The 14,650-nt window shown below is 39.0% G+C and overlaps 1 protein-coding gene across 1 annotated transcript in view; it reads left to right on the forward strand.

The window, feature by feature from the left end:
* Window positions 1–14,650, forward strand: part of LOC144792178 (tenascin-X-like) — a 567,777-nt gene that overhangs the window by 132,805 nt on the left and 420,322 nt on the right. Inside the window, exons 3-4 of the mRNA XM_078667078.1 lie at window positions 5,889–6,153; window positions 10,267–10,521. Of these exons, the coding sequence (XP_078523204.1) occupies window positions 5,889–6,153; window positions 10,267–10,521 (520 nt within the window). The remainder of the gene's footprint in view (window positions 1–5,888; window positions 6,154–10,266; window positions 10,522–14,650) is intronic.

Here is a 14,650-nt window from a genome sequence, read left to right on the forward strand (position 1 = left end):
CAACAGGAGGGAAAGCATTGGATAGCGTGGGGGAGGAGGGGTAAAAATTACTATTCCCACTCAAGATTAAATTAATTATAAATACCAATAAAACATTAATTAAAAATAATGACCAATCAATAGCAATTATTTACCAATTTGAAAAAATTAATACCAATTAATAAAAAAATAATTAACAGATATAATATAACAGAATTATCAATTAATAAATCAATAAAAATTGATTACCGATTAATACAATTTAATTACCAATTATTAATCATCAATCAATTAATTATCAATACATATCAATAAAAATTAATATTTAATGTAATATAATTAAATTACTTCCCACCCTATTCCCCTATAAACCCACAACCCGCTACGGAATTAAATTACGCAAAAATTAAATTACATAACATTCATTACTTTAAAAAAATTAAACATACATTAGAAAAATAATACATAATTTAACACATATACTACCATACATAACACTAAAAGAAATTCGATATTATGGTAATCTCTATTACTAAATTCGATATTATGGGAATCTATATTATAAAATTAGATATTGTAGTATTCGATATTTTCTACCCCAATTTCGATATTCTGTCCTATCTATAGTTTGATAATTCGATATTCTGTCTATTCTATATTTTGGATTCGATATTCTGTCCTTTTGATATTTTGGAACCAATATTTAGGGTGTTCACCGGTGTGCATAGGTTGAGTGATATCTTTGATAGTGAATCTTATAGTGAGGAATTGTAAGTTTGCGAAGTGGGGAGTGGTATTAAACTTGAGGATGAGTGTTTGAATGACTTGCCAAATGACAAAATCTTAGAAAAGGTTTTTGTTTAGTTGAATTCTGGGTGGTTGCCTAAGAATGCATGTGAAGAATGCATGAAAGGATTTTGGAATGTCAAAGATGAACCTTCTTTAAAAGATTAGTTCCTGTTGAGAGACAATAGGTTGGTTCCACTGCCGAATTTGAGGGATCACATAGTTTCTAATACACAAAAGTCATTTAGGAATTTTAAAGACAAATAAAAATCTTTGTGGTGATTATTGGTGGCCAGGCATGCTTTTAATGGTGGAAAGATTGGCGACAACCTGTAGTGTAGGCTTGAGTAGCAAAAAGATTTTAAAATATAGAAGTCAATTGAATGGTTTGTGCAAACTACTCTCCGGACCCTGGGAAGAAATAGCTTTGAATACTACAGGCCCCATCAGTACACCTAATATGCTGTTATACTTTGAGTTTCATTGACATGTTTTCACAGCAATCAAGATTGTGAGTTCTATTGAAACGGGTTGTAATTGACTTTCTTGACGAGATGTTTGGCAGAGAAGGTTATCCTCCTACTTTGTTAACATTCAGAAGACAATGATATGATTGAGCGTTTTAACGAGGTTTGGAAGGAGATTGTCAAGGTGTCATGGCTAGTGGCAAGTGTTGGAAGGAAAAGTTGAAGGGAAAAGTTAGAGTGTATAGGGTGATTTCACATTCCACAGCTGGTTTAACCCAATTTCAGCTTTCTAAGAGTAGAAAACCCACTGTTTAATGGGTTCGAGTCAGCTGTCATAGGGGTTGAATGCATGTACAGAGAGAAAGATAAAATTCTTAGGAGGAAAGAGAGTTTGATGACCGGAAAAGAGCCAAGGTGACAAACAAACAGATTGGTAATTGGGTTAAGATTACACTTCCTGTTTTAAATGTGTATGCTTCAAAATTCAGTAAACCTGTGAAAATAATACACATACTCAAAACTGCTGCGAAAATGAGGATCACAAAAAGCTGTATTTAGGTAGAGTTGTCTAGTGTAATTCATTTTATGTTGATTGAGAGGAACCCAGGGACAATACATTGTCTTCTCAATCTACAGGGAGGAAAAGTCACCTTTATGAAGAAGGAGAGCCTTTTAGAGATTCTAAAAACAAAATTTAGAAGTTCAGGTAACGGTGAGAATAAGCCTTAAAAAAATAGAAAACATTCTTACTTGAGACACTATCTTAAATAGATCATAATCTTAGTTGACTTTAAAAGGTATCTTCTATTTAAAGAATAAAGTGTAATTTGGTATTTTATCCACTTTGATAATTATTTGATACATCTTTTCAACTTTCATTCTTGTAAAATCGCATTTTATCCTGGTCAATTGCTTTGTTGGAGGGGGAAGGTGTGTTGTATTTTTTGCATGTAAAGAATGTACTGTACTGAGGGTTCTGAGAATGTTATGATCAGGCAGGGGTAGGAGCTGAGAGACGGTGATTAAGGGGGTTTCCTGGCTGAGGTCGTTTTCCCAGAATCTTCCTTAAACTTTATCAGAAACCTTCAAGAGTCACAGTGCCATCTTTACTGCAGTGGTAATATTTTTTCTTTTTGTCTCTTTTGTCACAAGGCTCATCCTGGCATCTGCTCTAAATAGGGCTGACAGTCTGATGTACATTCAAAGATGACCCCAATTTTCCAAAGCTATTAGTGTATGCTTTCTGCCAGTGGGGACTCTGTCAGCAGATTATGGTGGTTGCTTGACTTCTAATAGAGTGGGCAAACCATCCATTTGGAATATAGTGTACTCATCCACATTTGTCAAACTATAAATAAGGTTAAAAGATATTGCTCTGTTGAGTGACTGTCCTAAAATCCCTTCAAAAAAGCAGAATTTGAGGATGTGATAGATTTCATAGATTAGATTTGCCAGAAATTCATAATAGCCACAGCAGTTTAGATTCATCAACCTTAATGTGGTGGTAAGAAAATGTATCTGGAAGGAGGGAATATTGTAATTGTACATTAGGCAGGGCAGCTAACCTATAGTATGCTGCACTACTTTGAAGACATTACTATAAACCAAGCAAAACACTGTTAACACTCCTCTTGTTTTTAAATTATGTATTCCGCTCAGAAGCACGTTCTATTCTTGTGGCGGAATGGTCGGAAATAAGGTTCAGGAGGCTTATCTGCTTTGCAAACAATGGCGTTTAATAACTCTATCAATACAGCCAGGAAAACCAATCTCTGAGATGAGTGGTTAGAACATCCCCCAACAAAATTCTTATGTACAGTTCCTCTGGTGTATAAGACTGGTCGGAGTTGAACTAAAATTCCTTATAATGTCTTCCTTTGTTTTCTTCTTTTCCAGGTCCCACGGGATGGTGCAACCAACACCCCTCAAACAAAAGAACAATGCCCACATAAGTATTCTGACATGGTTCCCTAAACAATTTTCCTTTCTGGTCTAGATATGGGTCTTTCTTATTCTGTCCTATATACAATGAAATCCACTAATGTTTGAGCCTATAGGGATAGGTCCCTTCACCACTGAGGACTGCCAGACTCATGGGGGGCATTGTGTGGTTGTCCAGCCAACGCTGCACTGGGGGTCCAACTGTCCTATTATGAGATGGGGAGTCAAACTGCCCTGGAACCGCCACCAGGGAACTGCCATTCCCTGGCAGGGGTGAGGCAGGGTAGAATCAGCAATATGCTTGGAGGGGCCACCGCAGTCCCAACAAGCATATTACTTGTTTCCTCTCCACTGGCAGTGTCATAGAAGTTCCTACACCATGAACATCGTGGCAGAGTGGAAACAAAGGGGGGCATAAAGGGCCACCCTGCACCTCCTCCACATGTGGATGCACACAGGGGCATATCATTTGCCACCCTGTGTGCATGCACACCAGTTACTGCACGGCATGGACTTTACAGCCCATGTTACATGCAGGAACCTTGTGTGGCGTTCCCATTGCGGTGCCTTTTTCAAAGGCACCGCCGCCTTTGAAAGAGGCACCGCCATGGGATAGCCATGCCGCCACTTGTAAGTCATAATATGGCAGGTGGCAGTGAGTCTCGGCAGTGTGAGGAAAATGGAGGGGTAGCCCATCTGCTCCCACACCACCAAAACTCGTGATCAGTCCCTGAGTGATTTGATTTGAAATTTGTAGAGCCCAAACAAATACCCATGTTCATGCTTTTAACCAAGTGTTAGGTTATTCCATACAGGTTCCACTGGAACTTTATAGTGCCCATCATAAAACATCTATATTGGTCATTCCATGTTACTCCATGTTTAGATCCCTTCACCATCATTTGTGCACAAACCACTTGTGTGTCATGTTTCTAAATGCATTCTCATCCCATCCAGGTTGTGGCTTTAGAGGTAATCATAGGGAATAACAAATAATACAGAAGAATTAAAATAACGTCAGAAATAACGTCAGAAAAATACAAAAAATTGTAGCTTTTAGTCTCTCACCTGGTCATCCACAGGTCTCCTGAGCCGTTGTGGGCAACTCGGCAACTGCTGGAGGCATCCAGCACTCCTCTGTCCATGCATTTTCTTCTGCCTCATTCTCCACATCTTTTTACTTGGATGGCACCTGGGTCCTTGTTCACGTCTTGGGACCTCCTTTCCAATGGGTCATCAGGTTCCTGCTTCTCCCATCTCCGGTGAACCTTATCCTTGCTCATGGTCATGTTTGTCAGGTCTACCCACTTTTTCTTGAGTCGTCTCACTTTCTTCCTTTCTCAGTGCCCTCTCACCTTCTTCTCTCCTCTACTACTCTCCTTGTAGCATTTTCTCTCTGCCCTTTTCCAGTGAGGGTTTAGTTCTTCTTTACTTTCCACCTTTCTTTCCGTCTACACCCTATCACCACCTCCTTGTTCATGCTGTGTCCCTGCTCTCTTCCTAGGTCATCTTGCTGTTTGGGATGTGGCTTTGTGTGACCCTTCCACATTTCCGGAGGTAAGTGATTTACCTTCACAATGCTTTGTAAAAATTAGATCACAGACTTAATGCAAAAAACTGGAGAATTGGTGTGTAAATCACCTCTGGTTCACATCGATTGAAAGAGCATCGACATGAGAATATCTACGGCTCTTTAGGATCACAATGGATTCTTTGAAAACAGAACATTTTATTATTTTCATATAGACATTCAAATAGACTTATTAACTTCTTTTATGTTTTTGCTTCTCAAAGACTCATGTACACCATTGCATCTCTCAGCTATGTACCAGTTTGTATTTAAAACTTTAAAACTTGTAAATCATTATACCTGCGGGCTCACATAATTTCTAATTGTCATATTCAGCTTCCAAGGTTGAGACTTTGAGCACAAATGGCAGCATCCACAGCTGGAGCACAAAGAGGAAATGACTGATTATACTGGCAGATACAACATCCTTTCAAGTGGTTTGTAACCATTGGTATTTGGGAATCTTGAATTGATTGCTCTCCGATAAAAGGTACGTGTACGTGTGCAAGCAGCCCCAATTAGTGGTATTGTCTGACCACTACTTCTCACTATGAATGAGCTGTCAATTCTTTGAAAGTTTATGTTTTCTCAGCAAAATTTCCATCTGCTGCCTGTGTTGTGTAACCTCTCATGTAATATTAGGTCTGACAGTTTAATGTCACTGAAATGCCTGAAGCATTTAAAGACTACAAGGTATTCCACCTATCTTGAGGTGGACAGATGGAAGAATGCAATTCCCAATTTATTTAGTTTACAAAGGTACAGTATGCTCTTATTAACTCTCTAAACCCTCCCCATGCAGCATGTTGAAGCTAGACATAAATCAAATGTGTAGTCACAGAACAGTTAGACATAGGAGAGGGTAGTGACATCACACTCATGGCAGCCAATAAGGGTTGACAGACCGGTAGATACACTGGGGTGAGTGTTTCATACTTGAGTTTCAACTCTTATGTGGCTGCCAGAAACAGCACCTGGGATCATTCCCCATGACACGTTTAGGTGTCCGTTTAGCTAGTTTTGTGCATTTTTGTATGAATAATTACTTGCAATTTTGTGACATGTATGTCCATTTTCATTGGATTGGCAAAATGATTTGATGGTGGCCTCTCTAGAATGCAGAAGCATTGAGTAGTTGACTTGTCTGTTTACTTTCAGTTCCTGGTCTGGTCCGAAACCTAACTCTCCTCCCAGTATCCTCGACAACTTTGTTCATCAGCTGGTATCCACCAGAAGGTGGTGCCGGCTTCTACGTTGTGAGGATTTTGGGTACTCCTTCACTGAACACAACAGTTATCACAGGACATTTGAGTGTACCGGACCTAGTCCCTGGAAACTACTACACTGTTGAAGTGTCAGCACAAGATGGACTAAGACAAGGAGCAGCAGTGTCAATATCTGGCTTCACAGGTAATTACATTATCAATATTCTAACTGATAATAGCATTATTTTCACATTGGAATGAAATCATTATTGTTAACTTTATACAAGTTGTGATATGCAAGGTAGATGTTTGCTGGTTATGTCAAGCGATTGGCAAATTTCATGCAAACCAGTAAGTAGAGTACAACATTATAGGAAATTCAAAATAACTCTTCAGTGGAAAGAATGCCTGAATCATGCGTATATAGTGGCCACCATGACTGCTTACTATTGGAGCCATTATGCATACACTGAGGTTGCAGCCTTGAAGAAGAGATCACAGACTATATATATACTGATGTGGGATCTCTTTCTGGTGTCCTGTTCTTGGTCTCAGTACCAAGACCATGGACTATGGGGCACAGACTTTGGGGAAATGGAGGTTGTCTTTCTTTGTTGGAATCCCATGGCAATGTGTCAAGATCGTGGACTATGTGTGCATTTTAGCTATGTGAGGTTTCAACAAAAAAATCGTTTGACTACAGATACTTTTGAGGAAAACATACAATTATAAAAACATAACGTTTCTTAGGTCCAATGACACACTAACATGTGCTCTGACACAACATTCAATTTCTTTATTCAATTTTTAATTAAATGTTTTAGCTCTGACGATTACTTGTATAATACTGCTTCTCTGTTACTTCTATGAAATTACTTCTCTGAGCAAAATGCTAAATTTTCAAGTATTCAGAAATATAGTATTCCATGGAACATTCCTAGTGATTAATACCTGTTTGAAATTTCTACGGGTACTATTTTGCATACCTTTTATGCATGAAAAATTGGCGACATTTCAAAAAGTCTTATCCTTCCCTCATCTTGTAGAGTTGAAAAAAGATGTTCATTCCTTTTAAAAGCATGTAGGGACAATGGCTTCCTAATCATAAATGGAAGACTGGCAAATGACATCCCTACCCATTTCATTTATAAGAGTGGAAAGTATGTAATTAATCAATTGCATTCTTTCCTCCTATCCCATGTTTAGATTGCTAACTGACCCTGAGATAAAAGACTCTCACTGGAGTGAACCATAGAATAATCTCCTTTGACACGAAGTTAGCTCTGGTGGAGTGTCCGTTTTGGAATTTAAAGGGTGATATAGTGCATCTTATTGACGCCAATGGTAGAATTCTGCTAAAAGAAAAAAAAAGATAAAAGTTGCCTTTAAAAATACATTACAGCTTAGTTTAGACAGAGAACTAATGTATGTGACAAATTTGAAAAGGACGTGCAGAAATTGTTGGTAAATAATTATTCTGCCCAGGGTTTACTTTGGTAAGTAATAAACCTTTAGCAGTCTCCCATAAGGAGTTTAGCCTTAATAAATTGAGTAACAAATTCTAAAGACAACAATTTGTATATTTCTCAAGAGCGAGAAGAAAAATGATGCATGTACTAAAATGAAGTTGTACAATAAGGAAAGTTACAATAAAAAAACAACAGGCTTACAGGATTTGAAAAAGATCTAAGGGAAGCTGCTGCCCACAAAGACTCCAGAAGGTTCTGGCAAATAATTAATACGCTTCTGGAAGTAATATTCGGACAAAAATGAACCCCATTTCAAGTATAGAATGGTCTTCATAAATGTTGAATCACTACTCCCCTAAGTCTCCAGTTGATGAGAATGTTTCTCACCTGGTGGCCCTTTCCTCTGAGGGAGGAGATTTAGGAAGCCCCTCATGGGTTCAGATCAATGAAAATATATCATGTGTGAGCCTCGGCGGCCAGGGGTGCAGATCAAATCCTGAGCACTATTATAGAACCGGAAGAAGACCTCTGGTCAACTTATTGGACAGCTCTCTTAAATTAATGGTATTGATTTAGAACAATTCCATCTTTGGGAAAAAGAAGAATGATTTTATCATTATAGGAGAACGCTCCTTGATTCTATATCAAAATATTTTGCTATGAGCCCTATAGATTATTTACAAGATTGGGCAGATGCTGCAGATAGTATCACATAGGAGCAGGCTGGTTTTAAACAAAACCGCTCAACCTTGGGCAAAACCACAGCCCTTTAATGGATTTTGGAGAAATACGTGATGTCATGCAATGTGCTGGTCTATGCCGCATATATCGATTTCTCCATGGCCTCTTCTCAGATGCGGTGAAAGTTTAGATGCTTAAAAAATCCTGATCATCAGCTTAACCCTATAATAGCACTTTACTACTTTACTACTTTACCTGGTGCCATGTATTACTTGAGGCAATTATCACAAAACGTTTGACAAATAATGGTCTCTAACAAAGTTGCTTGTTAGCTCCTTTATTATTTTCCTTCTATATTTAGAATTTACCCTTTTGCTTAAAGAGTTTTATAAAGTTTTATAAAGTGCAAACTAGACCCGGGACATCGGGTATCAGAGCGCTTTACATAAGCACCGGTTTTATTACAGATGGACACATTCATTTTGTTAGGCACAGGGGGGCCGATTCACAGAACTAACTGAAGCCAAAATCCTAAACTTACTACTTTTGGTATTCACAGAAGTTAGGATTTTGTCTTAAGTTTGTCTTAAGACAGACTTAAGACAGACTTAAGTTAGGATTTTGTCTTAAGTCTGTCTCTGCAACAAGGCGCATTTTTTACGCCACTGGTGCGTCACAAAAAGGGACGCACCGGTGGCGTAAAAGTGACGCAAGGCCTCATAAATGAGGCCCCCTATTTGGCCTTTCAGTTGCATAATATAGAAAACTGCAAGCTATTAATCCGAAGTAGAGTACATTTTCTAACTGATAGAATAATAACGCATAATTGATTATCGTGTTAGCCCTGTTTCGAAACCCTGTCATACAAGACTGCTCTTGCACTCTCAGGGAAAATTATTGCAAAACATTTGCAAGAAGTATGGACATATATTTTGGTTACGCATACCTAAGATTTGGGGAAAAGAACAAAAATGGAGTTCATTTTTTGGGAAAAACTTTCACTTTATTCACTTGTTTCTTGGTATTATGAATTATCTGAATCTACTATAACATTTATTAGAGTGTATATTGATGTTGTATATTTGTCCTGTGACTTGCAGAACTTGAGACTCTAAAGTGAAAAGATAGATTTGATCTGTTAGAAATACTCTGAATTGCAGTTTCTTCATTATTATTCACAGGAGTACAATTCTTGCTTTTTGTATTCACAGAAGAAACATCTGCTTTTGCTGGGAAGAATTTGCAGTGCATGGCAGATTTTTGTTAATGAGTTTGTTAGTTTATTATGTAGCTTGCTCAATTCATTGCCTGGGATGTGAAGCAGCAAGAGACAGAGGGCCCGATTCACAGAATGAACTTAAGACTCAATCCTAAACTTACTATTTCTGGTATTCACAGAAGTTAGGATTTTGTCTTAAGTTTGTCTTAAGACAGACTTAAGACAGACTTAAGACAGACTTAAGACAGACTTAAGTTAGGATTTTGTCTTAAGTCTGTCTTAAGTCTGTCTTAAGACAAAATCCTAACTTCTGTGAATACCAAAAGTAGTAAGTTTAGGATTTTGTCTTAAGTTAGTTCTGTGAATCGGGCCCTCTACTATTTTGGTATTCACAAAATGGACTTACTACTTTTGGCATTCACAGAATTAACTTACTACTTTTGGTATTCACAGAAGTTAGGATTTTGTCTTAAGTTTGTCTTAAGACAAACTTAAGACAAACTTAAGACAGACTTAAGACAGACTTAAGACAAAATCCTAACTTCTGTGAATGCCAAAAGTAGTAAGTGCATTCTGTGAATACCAAAATAGTAGTTAGTTTAGGATTGAGTCTTAAGTTCATTCTGTGAATTGGGCCCAGAGAGAGTGCATTGGTTGGTACTTGTACTGGGGAGATCACGAGGACATTCATAACATCCATAGTGGCCACATTCTGATGAGCTGTACTGATGAGTCATTACCTTCAGCAAAGGCCACCATGTGTGGCAAGCAATTAACAGAGGTAGATGCTCTCAGTAAAGGATGCTATTTACCATTATCACTCGCCTGAGCAGGCTGCAGTCAGTCTAGAGTATTCCTACTGTGTCATTTCTATTAGGAGATCAAACTTTATATAATTGCTTAAGAAATGTCTGTAATAGAGACTCACATTTATTTATCTGTCTTTCAGTGCCCGATGTCACCAATAATCTGTATTTCTCCGAAGTTACCATCGATTCAGTTTCCCTCAGTTGGCTACCACCGACTGGCAACAAAAGCTTCTATTTGATACAAGTGTTAGGTAACCCAGCCTCAAATGTGACATCAGTCTATGAGAATGTGTCTATCACAAATTTAATACCTGGGAATTACTACAGATTCTTAGTCTCAGCTGTGTCTGGAAATGGTCTTCAGGGAAAGAGCAGCATGATATCAATATACCCAGGTGAGCATTTTGCATATGAAATTGAAACAATTTTTAAAGTTTGCCATTTCAGGTGCAATATCAATGTTCAGAAGCTTTTTATAACAATTATTTAACTTATAAAATAATAATGCTCAATTGATGAATGTGCTGGACCCGTTGCCTAAAGTTATACCGTAACAAAAAATTTCTCTTGCTCATATATCAACTGCCTTTTCATTGATAGTGGCGAATTAATGCTAAGGATGTGTATAAAGTATAGGTATAAGAAAGTGAATTACTAATTGGGGTAAATGTTAGTCCACAACAATGAATAAAGTCACTAAGCTGTTAGCTCCCAGCAAAGTTAGTGAAAATGTGTAAAGCAATAAAAATTCAAATCAAATTTATACTACTAAAGGAATATGTAATAAACTAAATGACACCAAAACAACAAAAATCCAAAATGAGGAACCGGAGACATGAAACGTAAAAGATTTAAGAGAAAAGCACAGTAACATATTAAAGAGACCATTTAAAGCCATTTTAGCATGTGCTTGAGACCTATGCATGATTACAGGCTGACTGCGACAGAGAACGAGTCGGAGAACAGGTTCATCCCAGTCAATGATTTTTACCTTCTGACTTTGAAATAGAAGTTGAAATCCTCCAGCGGGGCAAGGTTGCAGACTGTAATTGAGAAAGTCCATTTGAAGCCAGGTAGCCTCTGGACATGGTCCCACTAAAGCCTTCAGTTTTGGCAGGAAAAGCTCAGAGCAAAAAAAAAAATACATTTGTACAGCCAGAGATGTCCGCTCATTGGCCGGACACTTTTCTTGCCTTCAATTTCAAGATTTCTTAATTCACACTGGGGGGGCAAATTTATTATTTTTGCTGTGCAGGATAGCACAGCAAGTCGCCTTGCTGCATGGCCCTGCATCACAGGGAAAGGGCAAGAATGCACCGTATTTATGTAATACAGCGTATTTCTGTCCTTTTCTCTTGCACTGGGGCCATTTTGGCAGCTTAGCACCAATGCAGGCACACTTGTACCTTGGTCCAAGGGTGCCTGTGTTGTAGGCAGAATTTGTTTTAAAGGAAGGAGCACCTTCCTGCACAAAAACAATAATGAGAGGATTTTTATGTGTGCTGCAGTATGTAGCACGCATAGAAATAGGAAAATACGAGGACAAATAAAGACATTTCTTCTCATTACGCATCTCCTGGGAAGGCATAACTTTTTGGTGAATTCCCAGGTTTGTAGGTCTTGTAAATCTGGGAATGCATCAAAAATCATGAGAGTTGTGTCGGAACACTCATGCAATGCCCATGGAATGCCTACCCAGGGCTGAGTAATGCTTTGGCATGCGTTGTTACTCCATATTTTCTGAGCCACTCAAAGCCAAGCAAAGCAGCATCGCATGGCTTTAAAAATATGACTTAAACCGTGTGTTGCCCCTGCACCACATTGCGTGGTGAAAGTGTGATACAATCTGTGTCGTATATGTGGCCCTTTCCCCTTTTTTTGAAGCACAGCATCCTCCATCAGGGCAAGGCTGCAGGCTGAATCCGGGAAAGTCTAATTAAAATCAAAAAGGATTGACACAAGGGTCTGCTGAACATATTCTTCAAGCATCAAAAAGCTCTGAGTGTGACTAAATTTGAATGTTTGTCTGCTGAGTTCACACCTTGATTGGATTTTCTTGGGTAGTTAGCTCTGGCCATCTGGAGGTTTGGAAGTCCAAATATTTTCCAATTCTCATCTTTTCAGAGATTGTTTGGGAAGCCCAGCTATACACAGCCAAGAATCCGAGGACATTTTAAGGGTCAGAATGTATTCAGCAGAGTCCTCCATTACCGCCAGTTAAGGTCCAGCTGCTACTGGGCAGGTGGGAACTTCAGGAAAAAGTATTTTACATTTTGTTGTGTCCCTGTAGTCACACACAAGTTCAACCAACTGACCCATGGAGTCTACTTCTCTGTCCTAATTGCAAGTGTTAGAAGGTGCAGCCCTTCAGATCTCCTCACAGGTCTCAAATGGTAGATGCAGTCCTTTTTCTGTTCTTCCAGATGTCCAGAAAGTTTTCTATAGAGCTGTGGGGGAGGTGCCATTTTTGAGGATTTTGCGAATTAGCAGATCTTAGCAACTACGTAATATTCCCTAACCAATGGGGTAAAAGTTCCAAACCAAACAGGTTCATGCAGGTCAAAATTTTTACCTTCGGACTTAGTCTCTGAAGTGGAAAATTGAAATCCTTTAACGGGGCAAGGTTGCAGACTATATTTGAGGAAATCCATTCAAAGCCAGATAGCAGCTGAACAAGATCGCACTGACAACAGTACATTTGGGAGGATAAACTCTGTGGAAAAAGTTAAAATTTCTTACCCAGAGAGGTCCACTCATTGGGCTGATTCTTTTTTCACCTTCACCCATCCAAGATTTTCTAATCCTGACTTAGCCTCTTTTGTGAAGCTCAGTATCCCCCAACAGGGCAAAGCTGCAGGCTGAATCCGGGATGGTTGCACTGCAGTCAGAAAGGATTGCTGCAAGGGCGTCCTGAAAATGTTTTTCGAGCATCAGAAAGCTCTGAGCTCGACCAAAATTAAAGCTTTGAATCTTTGCCTGCTAAGGTCACACTTAAGTTGGATTGAATTGGGTGGTTGGTCCCCGTCCACCGTAGTTCCTAGAAATTAAAAAATTACCCAAACCCCAACTTTTCAGAGACTGTTGGGAAAGTCCAGCTGGAAAAAGCCAAGGATCACAGGACCTTAGGAACAGCATTAAAGAATCAAAACATACAACAGAAGAGTCCACCGGTGGATCCAGATAAGCTGCAACTGAGCAGGTAGGCACTTCGGAAAACCGGCCTGGTACACATTTTTCTGGTCCCTGCAGCCACAGAGGCGTTCAGCCAAGTGACCTCTGGAGCCCACTTCTTTGTCCTGGGTACAATTGTGAGCAGGCAAAGTCCTCACAGTCTCAAGCAGCAGGTGTAGCCCTTCTTCTGTTCTTCCGGAGTCCAGTAAGTGTTCTATATTGACATACCAGCTTTGGGGGTATGACTAGCTAGAGGGTGGAGGAAACTTCTCAATACTTCCTAATTATTGGGGTAAATGTTCCTGGAACCAACCCTTACCACTTTTGGAGCACATTCTGTTTGCCTTACTGCAAGCTATCCACATTGTGCTACTCCAATATAAATCCAACATGAAACAGGAATTCTGCCCCTGAAGGTGACCCGTGGGAAATGCAGGGGTGTGGTTCGGGCAATGGCGGTCCATTCCTCCTCAGCTACATGAAACTTATTCTAGGTACAACTTCCTCTCTCACTGGTGGGGTGATCAACTGGTCACCTTTGGCCTACTGGAACAAAGGCTTCCCTATCCTCTGGTCTCTTCCTACAATAACCTATGAATTGACAGGCTTCACCTTTGTCCTTTTCAAGTTAATGACAATTCAGGAACCTTGCCAGCTGCCCTTCCTGAGCTGATAGTGGTTTATGTGCCCTATGTCCATTATATCCTGTCACAAAAGTATACGAAAACTCAGAGATGAAATGCTAAAAGTAATCTCAGTCGACCGGTAATTACTCAAGGCTATATACCACTTCAACCTCATTTTGCACAACATGTGAGATTTCGTAATAGAAATTCCCGAAGGAAGTGACCTACTTTGCAAGGAATCACTATTATGATATCTTTATTTAGGAAATGAAAAATTAAATGTACAAAAATCGAGATTTCCAAATACGGATTCCCATTTTATAGGAATAGCTATTAGGAAATTACTATTTAAGAAATGCTAAACTAACCATTCCTGTGGGCCCATAGTAATGAAGGGTTTCACCTAAAGACCCCTTTATGCAGCCTATAAAGAAGGGGTGCGCATGCAAAGCCCTAGGAGCAAATGTTTGCCTTATGATGGTTTTTACAAATTACACTTGGTTACAATTGGCTTGGAGTCGATGGAAATAGCATTTCCTAAATGTCCATTTTTCATATAGGAAATGTTTTGTACATGTGCTTAGGAAATCATTAGTTGGAAATTCCTATTTGCAATTTCCTAATTAGGCAAGTGAAAAATGCGATTTCTACTGGGTAGGAACCACATTTTATGAATCCCTATCTGCCTTTGTACATATGGAAAGGCAATTTAGCATTTCTTAATGGA

The sequence above is a fragment of the Lissotriton helveticus genome, chromosome 11 (genome assembly GCF_964261635.1).
Source record: "Lissotriton helveticus chromosome 11, aLisHel1.1, whole genome shotgun sequence".
Lineage (NCBI taxonomy): Eukaryota > Metazoa > Chordata > Amphibia > Caudata > Salamandridae > Lissotriton > Lissotriton helveticus.